This window comes from Doryrhamphus excisus, linkage group LG2 (genome assembly GCF_037039965.1).
Source record: "Doryrhamphus excisus strain RoL-2023G ecotype Guam linkage group LG2, RoL_Dexc_Guam_v1.1, whole genome shotgun sequence".
NCBI lineage: Eukaryota > Metazoa > Chordata > Actinopteri > Syngnathiformes > Syngnathidae > Doryrhamphus > Doryrhamphus excisus.
This window is the reverse complement of record NC_136358.1, coordinates 28621247-28631551: the sequence shown is the minus strand read 5'-3', so window position 1 is coordinate 28631551 and position 10305 is coordinate 28621247. Positions and strand designations below refer to the sequence as shown.

Sequence of the window (10305 nt, the reverse complement as noted above, 5' to 3'; positions counted from 1 at the left end):
ATGCAAAATGCATCAGAAACCCGGGATGTCACGGTGGAGGTGTTCTCGTGAATATAACAGCATCAGTTGTCTTATAGACAAGTTTTTCCAACAAAATGGCAATTAAAGAGACAATTTCAGGGAAGGGGCGGAGCTCACGGGCCATCAATCATCTGCTGATGCTGACAAGCACATTAGTGAGCATTAGGCTTCCTGTGCATGTTGTATCTTGACAAGGAGATGCCACCTCAGATAGTTTCCACACTTACTTCAGGTTGTGCAGGGGTGTCAAACGGCAGAATTAGGTCTCTTTTGGACCATCCTACGTCTGCCCCTCATCTAAATACAAATTTAATCGGAAACTCGGGCCCACTTGAAAATCCAAAAAATGTCCGTGGCCCACCTGATAGTAATAATAATAATAATAATAATAATAATAATAATAATAATAATAATAATAATAATAATAATAATAATAATAAATTATTATATTTTAATATTACAATAACAATATTAATAATAATAAATTGTTAGATTTTAATATAATAATAATAATAATAAAATCTAACAATTTATTATTATTATTATTATTATTATTATTATTATTATTATTATTATTATTATTAATAATAATAATAATAATAATAATATAATAAGGCCCTGCCTCTGGCCCAAAGACAGCTGGGATAGGCTCCAGCATCCCCGCAACCCTCGTGAGGAAAAGCGGTAGAAAATTAATGAATTAATGAATATAACGAGGATAATATTATTAAAATATAATAATAATAATAATAACATTATTATTATTATTATTATTATTATTATTATTATTATTATTATTATTATTATTATTATTATTATTATTATTATTATTATTATTATTATTATTATTATTATTATTATTATTATTATTATTATTATGACACCATCGCTAGCTTTAATTTGCCATTCAGTTGTGTGAACATAAAGAAGGTTTCGTTGCCAACCATGTGACATAGAAACATACATCACGTCAACACAGCCTTGCACTGCCAGGAAAGAGAAAGAGAAATGAATCGGGGTGCAAAGGTGAGTTGCGTTTATGGAAATATGATACCTGGCAAGACGCAACCCCCCTCGCCCCCCCTTTTTTTAAAGCTTTATAAGGCCTCGCCTGCAACAGGTTGCACAAACCAGACAACCTGCAAGCGACACAGGTGAGCCACATGCAGACACAACACTTTAGCTAGCACGCGTCGTCTTTTGATGCACAGATCCAGGAAAGACTGGGCCCTCATTTTAGACTTGCAGACACTAGGACAGATTTCTGTGTTCATGTGTTCCACAATGATATTTATATTTAACTACAATACATAGTCATAGAAGCAAAAATATGCATTCAAAATCTACAATTGGAAATAAATATAAAATAAATATAAAATATGATCAAATACATGTTTTTAAAAAATATATTTTTACAATTTTGAAATAATTTAATACCACTATTAAAAATAATTTAATTAGAATGTGTTGTATTGTTTACAGTGACCTGGCACATGCCGCAGGTTGGCCACCCCTGACTTATAATAACAGAAAAAGCTGCATAGCAAAATATAGCATGATGGGGGTAATATGTGCAATCATCCTATATATTCCAAACTATATATTCTATATATTCCTACTATATGCTCTTTCAGTGATATTTCCATGTGTTACCTTGAGCACAAAATGTATATAAACGTGATATAACATAAAAGTCTAAAGTCCCGTCTAAAGTCTAACGTATGGGCAAATAATATCATAATCTAATCCTGCTGTTGTTGGCTTTTTGATTCAGAGTCGGGACCGCCATGCCTTCCAACACATCCGTCTTCCTCCTGGTCCTATGTTGTCTCTGTCTGGCAGTGGCACAAGGTAAAAATGGGGGCTTTTCGTGGCTGTTATGGTGATATTGTGACGTGCAACATGCCACAGGTGATAAAGAGAAGGCCACACGTGTGCTTTTATTGCCGCAGTGGGAGGACTTCATTACTTCCTCATAACACAAATGCATTAGTGAAAGGGTCCTGTGATGCTTTTTTTCCACGTTTCCGACCTCTAAATGTAGTTAGAATGTTGTATTTTATGTATTCTGGTGTTAAAGCATGCCAAAGTTTCAGGTAATAAGGTTCGTGTATGTAGTTTGGGATGGCTCAAAACGCTCCGTTTCAAAAGGCGTGGTGAAACTGTTCCTTTGTGATGTCACAGAGGGGCGGACTTTCTTAAATGGTTCATAGTCAGAAAGTACTTTGGGCGTGTGACCAATCACAGACCATCAAAAAGCTAAAGTGTTGATAAGAGAAAATGTATTGTTTATTATTATTAATATCCATGATATTATCATGGTTTCTTTAAACGCACCTGGATTTTTTTCATTGTACTTCCACGTCTCGTGGCCCCCCAATGTGGCCCCACCCCCATTATTTCTTTCCAAATAATACCAATGGTTGTGGTCTCTCCTTGAGTGTCCTACGATGACTGCTGCCTGTCCTACGTGAAGAAGCTGGACAGGAAGAGCCAGCAGCGTGCGGTCAAGTACAGGATTCAGGAGACGGATGGCGGCTGCAACATCCGCGCTGTCATGTGAGAGAGACACACTACAAATTCACCAATTCACCAATTCACCAATTCACCAATTCACCAATTCACAACCCAAACACTCTTGAGGAGGTAGAATTCAAAACTCGTGGTACGGCCTCTGTCCAGGCTGCTCAGTACAACATGGCTGAAATGAACTACATTTTAACATGCATGACACGGAAATCAGAAATAATTCAATATTGTGATTGCAATTATTTCCATGGAAATAAAATATCATTAGTATTTCTAAACTCTAGTGCAGTTATTCCCAAAGTGTGGGCTGCGGCCCCCTTGTGGGCCGTGGTGGTACTGCAGGTGGGCCATGAGGTCATTAAAAATATGATTAATTTTTGCAAATATTATTTTTAAAATTATTTTTATTGTTAAATATTTATTGCACGATTTTAAAAATAAATATGTATAGGCCTAAGTAATAACCTATTGAGTGTTATTGACCTGTCACAGTATTTTAGAAACCTTATACAGTTTATGATTGGAACGTAGCTCTTTGGTCATAATGCAGTTATGAAAAGTATGAAAATTAATTCTGTACTCCACAAATTAAAAGTTTGGGCTTCCTTTATCCCGCTGCTTTCATTTCAATCCTGAATCTTAATAATAATAATCATAATACAACAATATCTTATTATATTATATTATGTATATATAATAATATATTATATAATTATATAATATTATATTATAGATTTATAATAAATATTATTTATATAAGATTTATAATTATATAATAATTATATAATTATAATTAATTAATTATAAATAATATTAATAATATTATATATTATTATTATATATTATATTAGAATATTATTAATACAACAACAATAATAATAATAATTTAATGTATATTTTTATGAATTTTAATTTAATAATAATAATGTATTAATAATAAACGCTAATTGTCGCCATTCAGCTTCACCATGAGGAAAGGTCGCGTGTACTGCACCGACCCCCGACAGACGTGGGTGAAAGAACTGATGGACACCATTGACACCAAGCCCACTCCACATCCCAAGAGGAACACCCAAAAGGTGAAATATATATTTTAATGTATAAACTATTACAATATGACGCTGAACAGTTTTTATTGTTGTTCTTTCCAGCGCCTGAAACGCTTGTTCAGCTAAAGGCCGTGTCCTTGAGGAGGAACATAAAGGTCAACGCTTGCACCTCTTAATGTGACCCTTTGATGCCGATCCTTATATGTGAATCATGGTTTATACCTGCCCCATTTAGCATGTAGCATTTAGCATCCCGTAAAAGAGTGTTTTCATCGTCGTTGATGTGATTTTCTGCTGTTAAACTTTGTATAGAAGATGATGGCTTGCCAAGCTTTATTACAATAAAAGTCCACTGTCAACGTTTAGTCCTGTCAAAGTCTTGCCCCAACCTAGGAATGACAGGAAACATGCCGCATCTACCAAGCGGGTGGAGGCAGGAGCGGACCAAACCATTTCATGTAGCTATAGCTATAGCTAACTGTAGTAGCTATAGTGGCTACATGACATTGTCAAGTTGACCATCACTGTTTTATCCCGGCTAGTGCCTGACCCCGCCTGACTGCTTGGGGGGGATCGGGGGGTCGGGGATTGGGGGGGTTTGGACTGCTTAAAAAAATCTTGAATGTTTCTGTGGCGTTCCTGAGGATGGGGCCTTTGTGTTTTTAAGAAAAACAATGTTTGCTATGAACCACCAACAACTTGGGACCTCACTCCATTAATCTCAGATTAATCAACTAAGAAAATAATCTCAATTTGCAGCCCTATAGCATATACTAACTGGGGGCTGCACGAGTGCTGCCAACAACTGCTACATTGTATGCCCACAGACTTACATTCATTATCCAAGGGTGTTGGAAAAGTCCAAACATCGGTAGACTGACCATATTTGGTTCATTTTTTTTGTGGACTTCTATAGAGCAGCTACCCACAATACACCCCCACACAGAAAGCTATCCAGATTGTCCAGAATCTGCACCTATTCCAGCTGTTTTCCTCGGATTTCCAAAACGCTCTGTTTTCATTTATTCCACCTGGTCACACTGTGATTGGTCATACTCCCAAGCGCTCCCAAGGACTTCCAGACTACCGCCAAGTCCCACATTCTAAATTAACAAAATAAACAGTCAGGACCATCCATCCGTTTTCTATACTTATCCTCACGGGCATGCTGGAGCCTATCCCAGCGGCAATGAAGTCAAATCATTTGGAAAGTCAGCCGAGGATGGGCCAACTTCTTGGCTGGCAGCTCTTGGTGTTAACAAATCAGTTTTAAGCTACGCGGTGTGGGAGTCTCACACAATATACGCTGTGTGAGTCTTTGTGAGTCACTGTCATGTTTGTTTACAACAACTGCTTCTAAATCTACAACATTTTTATGACACATACCTGTCTTTGTTTTGTGGGAACTTGAAAAATGCCAAAATCTTCTGTTCATGTCTGAGCAGTGAGCCCAGGACATGTTTACACAGCAGGGTTCTGGATTCCGCTTACCATCATGGCGGACAAACCTGTGCAGGGAATACTACTGACTGGATGCAGAGTGTCCAGGCAGGTTGCTAGCATGCTAGGTAGCATCTATTTAAAAATAGCAAAAGTCAAGTCTATTTCAAACTTTAGCAACGTATTCAAAATTACCACAGATTTTTTTTTAATTTTATAATTGGATGTAGGCTGCACGGCGTTCAAGTGGTTAGCACGCAGACCTCACAGTTAGGAGACCCGAGTTCAATCCCACCCTCGGCCATCTCTGCGTGGAGTTTGCATGTTCTCCCCGTGGGTTTTTTCCGGGTACTCCGGTTTCCTCCCACATTCCAAAAACATGCTAGGTTAATTAGCCACTCCAAATTGTCCATAGGTATGAATGTGAGTGTGAATGGTTGTTTGTCTATATGTGCCCTGTAATTGGCTGGCCACCAGTCCAAAATGTACCCCGCCTGTCGCCCGAAGACAGCTGGGATAGGATCCAGCTCCAGATTATGAAAAAATAGAGAGCGAGTGGCGGACAGGAAGTGATGTCGGGGGTTCAGAGTTGAGTTTCAACAGTTTTTATGAGGGATTTTTGAGGTCATTCCAACCTGCAATAAAAGCCTGTTGTTCTAGTGCTAGCTACTGATGCCTAGAGTGTAGAGTACTACAATGTCTTTGAATGCATCTTCTCAATGCCTTATATTTGTATTTTACTTTATTCAGCTATTTTTATGCTTGAAAGGTGCTTCATTTATGAAATATGTAAGACTAGCTCGAACATGTCTTCTATAATAAACGTAGAGTGAAGCCATGACGTGGAACATGCGTCCGTGCAAAGAACGCTACATGATGACACACACCACCGAGCGGCGCTCGTCCAGTTGATGGCGCGGCTTCTGGGCCTGCTTGGTGCCCACGTAGCTGGAGCCCACAGCCTCGGCCGACCTCCTCCTCTGGACACGGTGCAGCAAGATGCGGTAGGCGCCAGTCACGGGGCTCCTCAGGTCCATAGCGTGGTCCAAGAGGTGGAGCTCGCCGATGCCCAGATCTTCCATCGCCGCTTTGATGTTTAAATCGTCGGCGTCGAGGATGCGGGACGGCTCGGCCAGGTGGGAGGGCGTGGATTGTCGAGTGGCATACGGCTGCGGGTATTCCATACCTCGCATCCACTCACTGGCCATGATCTTGGCGGCGGTGAGGCGGTCTGCGGGCACGGGTTTCAGCAGCCCCCTGATGACCTCCCTGCAGGGGTCGGACACGAACGTCGGGACGCTGTAGGAGCCCTGCAGGATGCACCGCCTCAGCCTGCCCGTGTTGGCGGCTCTGAAGGGCATGGTGGCGGTCGCCATGAAGTACAGCAGGATGCCCAGTGCCCACATGTCCACGTACTGCCCCACGTAGCCCGCCTCCTCGAAGAGCTCGGGCGCGGCATACGGCGGGGAGCCGCAGAAGGTGTGGAGGATGTCGTCGGGGCGGCAGGAGGTGCTGAAGCCAAAGTCGCCCACTTTGATGCAGCAGGTGCTGGTGAAGAAGACGTTCTCAGCCTTCACGTCTCTGTGGACGATGTTGATGTCATGCTGGCCGAGAGAAGACTCACGTAAGAACGACATATTCCACTTTGCAAGTTCCATGTTTGAACATGACCGGCAGGGACGACTTGGCGTGTATTCGGACTTTTCTGAGGCAGCTCCTTCCACATACGTGAGACGCAATAAGATAAGATAAGCCTTAAATGTATTCATCCCTCAGTGGGGAAATTAGCATAATGGCTTCCACAGTAACGTCATTCTTTGTAATTGAATGACTTTGGGAAAGTAATTAGTAACTATAATGAAGTCATTGGTTCTGATGCCGAATATGTACAAGGAATACACATAAAATGTACTTATTTAAAAATACCATCCAAATATAATATAGAAAGTAATATAAAAAATCATATGAATATAAGTAGTATTAATATTGATGCTAATATTGTATTTATGATATAATATGTTTAGTATTTTAATAGGATCCAGCATACCCGCGACCTTAGTGAGGATAAGCGGCATAGAAGATGGATGGATGGATGGACGGATGGATGGATGGATGGATGATGGATGATTTTGTATAGATGGATGGATGGATGGATGGATAGATGGATGGATGATGGATGATTTTGTATAGATGGATGGATGGATGGATGGATGGATGGATGGATGGATGGATGGATGGATGGATGATGGATGATTTTGTATAGATGGATGGATGGATGGATGGATGGATGGATGGATGGATGGATGGATGATGGATGATTTTGTATAGATGGATGGATGGATGGATGGATGGATGGATGGAAGGATGGATGGTGGATGGATGATTTTGTATAGATGGATGGATGGATGGATGGATGGATGGATGGATGATGGATGGATAGATGAATGGATGGATGATGGATGGATGGATGGATGGATGGATGGATGGATGGATTTTAGATGGATGGATTTTGGATGGATTGATGATAGATGATGGATGGATTTTGGGTAGATTTTAGATGGATGCATGGATGGATGGATGATGAATGGATGGATGATGAATGGATAGATGGATGGATGGATGATAAATGGATGGATGGATGATGGATGATGGATAGATAGATGGATGGATGATGTATGGGTGGATGATGAATGGATGGATGGATGATGAATGGATGGATGGATGGATGGATGGATGGATGGATGGATGGATGGATGGATGGATAGATAGATAGATGGATGGATAATGAATGAATGGATGGATAGAGAGATGGATGATGAATGGATGGATGGATGATGAATGGATGGATGGATGGATAGATGATGGATGGATGGATGGATGGATGGATGGATGGATGGATAGATGATGGATGGATGGATGGATGGATGGATAGATGATGGATGGATGGATGGATGGATGGATGGATAGATGATGGATGGATGGATGGATGGATGGATAGATGATGGATGGATGGATGATGAATGGATGATGAATGGATGGATGGATGGATGGATGGATGAATGATGGATGGATGGATGGATGATGGATGATGGATGATGGATGATGGATGATGGATGATGGATGATGGATGGATGGATGATAGATGATGGATGGATGTATGTGTAGTATTTTAGTTACTTACTAGTTAATTACACTAGATATTATTTTTGTATACAGCATGTAGTATATGTACAATAGTATATATAGCAGTATACAGCATGTAGTATATGTACAGTAGTATATATAGCTGCATACAGCATGTAGTATATGTACAGTAGTATATATAGCTGCATACAGCATGGAGTATAAGTAGAGTATATACAACATTCTTTCGGGTTTGTGTACACGAGGTAATCCGTATGGTAAATATTTCCGAGGAAGTGGACCCAGATGTTCCATCACATGGTGAAGCAGAGTTCTCCTCAGCATCCATCCTACTCACCATGTGCTTGACAGCGGCCAGCACCTGAGCAAACACCAGCTTGGTCTGCAGGTCGGACAGGCGCCCCCTGGTGCTGATACGGGAGAAGAGCTCCCCTCCGCCGGCGTACTCCATCACCAGGTAGAGCCTCCTGAAGGTCTCCACCACCTCGTAGAGACGCACGATGTTGGGGTGCGCCAGCTTCTCCATGCAGGAGATCTCTGAGGTGAAAAGCGCCTGCGTTCGCTTGTTCAGGCGCACCTTGTCCAGGATCTTCACCGCCACTCTCTCTGATGACAAAGAAGACCGAATGACGCCTTTCCAAGACGGGAATCTTCCTCACTCACCTTTGGTCAGGTCATGTATCCCCAGCCGCACTTGGGAGAAATTACCAGAGCCAATCTCCCCCCTGAGCTCATACAGCCCCACCCGCCGTCCACAGCTGAGGTCGTCCATCAGCCTCTCCGAGTGGCTCAGGATGGAGGCCTGGTCCTCGCCTTTCTTCTCTCTTCTCGCCACCATCTTGACAGCCTTTCTGGAGGCCCGTCTCAAGATCTTCTCGGGGCATGGATGAGAACCTGAGAGGTGGGACGCTGTTAATAAATAATAATAAATAATAAATAAATAATAAATAAAACAGAACGTTTTGGCAGGAAGCACCAATCAAAGGAAATACAGCTGGAATAGGTGCAGATTCTGGAAAATCTCAAAAGTTTCCTGTTGGGGTTATAGTGTGGAGCTATTTTGATGAATGATGGTCAATTTTAAATCAACAAACCGAGAATCATGTTTATTTGTCATTCAAAACAATTTAATTTAATTTAATTTAATTTAATTTAATTTAATTTAATTTAATTTAATTTAATTTAATTTAATTTAGTTTAGTTTAGTTTAGTTTAGTTTAGTTTAGTTTAGTTTAGTTTAGTTTAGTTCAGTTCAGTTCAGTTCAGTTCAGTTCAGTTCAGTTCAGTTCAGTTCAGTTCAGTTTAGTTAAATTAAATTAAATTAAATTAAATTAAATTAAATTAAATTAAATTAAATTAAATTAAATTAAATTAAATTAAATTAAATTAAATTAAATTAAATTAAATTAAATTATGGAAGTGCGCCAATGGAAAACAAAGCCTTTATGACTTACATGTCCTTGCTTTCTTCTTTGTCCGCCCCGAGTTGACGCCAGCAGTCTTACTGTTCAAATACATAACTATTATCACACAAATACCAACCAAGGACAGTATAATCGATAATAATTACAAAACAAGGAAGACTGTGGTCTAAAAAGCCGTGAGGCGCTCGGCCTGGATGCAAAAGCAGCGCTGTCAGGTGGTGATCCCCACGGACGTTGCTTGTAAAGTCGGGCTGGCGGGCTCCTCCCCTGCAGACAGGCTTTGCAGAAGCTTCCACAAAACCCAGACGTGAAAGTGCAGCCTGGTCCCGACTCAAGTCTGGAAGAGACGCTGCATTCATGAGTGGGATTATCCCAAGGATGGCTTGCATTTCAGTGCAGCTCATTATAAAGCCACTATATTAATGACATGTAAAATTACTGTATAATATTGGTTTTCTCATTTTAAAGACAATAAGGTGAATAATAAAAAGTCATACTGGTCTCTTCAGGCTTGACATGGAGATATTTTTCCAGTATTTCAATGCAGGATTGTTTATTTTACTTTGAAACACTTCTGCCCTAAAGTGTGAAGTGAAATGTTCAATAAAAATAATAAAAATAATTAAAATTGGACCATTTTACAGAAGTTTGACTCTTCCACCACCATGACATCTTCCCGCTGAGTTGAAAGAAGGCGA

At 40.3% G+C, this 10305-nt stretch overlaps 2 protein-coding genes across 3 annotated transcripts; one reads left to right on the top strand and one right to left on the bottom strand.

The window, feature by feature from the left end:
* The first annotated feature begins 1155 nt into the window (after window positions 1-1155).
* On the top strand, window positions 1156-3958 carry ccl25a (chemokine (C-C motif) ligand 25a). Its single transcript, XM_058061974.2, has 5 exons — window positions 1156-1175; window positions 1796-1872; window positions 2463-2580; window positions 3512-3629; window positions 3702-3958. Exons 2-5 carry the CDS (start codon window positions 1809-1811, stop codon window positions 3723-3725), a joined length of 324 nt encoding a protein of 107 aa, XP_057917957.2. The 5' UTR covers window positions 1156-1175; window positions 1796-1808; the 3' UTR covers window positions 3726-3958.
* Window positions 3959-5665: 1707 nt separating this feature from the next.
* On the bottom strand, window positions 5666-9863 carry LOC131109682 (serine/threonine-protein kinase NIM1-like). Of its 2 annotated transcripts, XM_078789144.1 has the most exons (5): window positions 9754-9863; window positions 9638-9683; window positions 8847-9077; window positions 8521-8789; window positions 5666-6643 (listed from the first exon to the last, which is right to left on the bottom strand). In XM_078789144.1, exons 3-5 carry the CDS (start codon window positions 9019-9021, stop codon window positions 5909-5911), a joined length of 1179 nt encoding a protein of 392 aa, XP_078645270.1. In that variant the 5' UTR covers window positions 9022-9077; window positions 9638-9683; window positions 9754-9863; the 3' UTR covers window positions 5666-5908. The 2 variants fall into 2 exon arrangements, with proteins under 2 accessions (XP_078645270.1, XP_057917909.2); XM_058061926.2 differs by having other exon boundaries at window positions 9638-9826.
* Window positions 9864-10305: the final 442 nt, after the last annotated feature.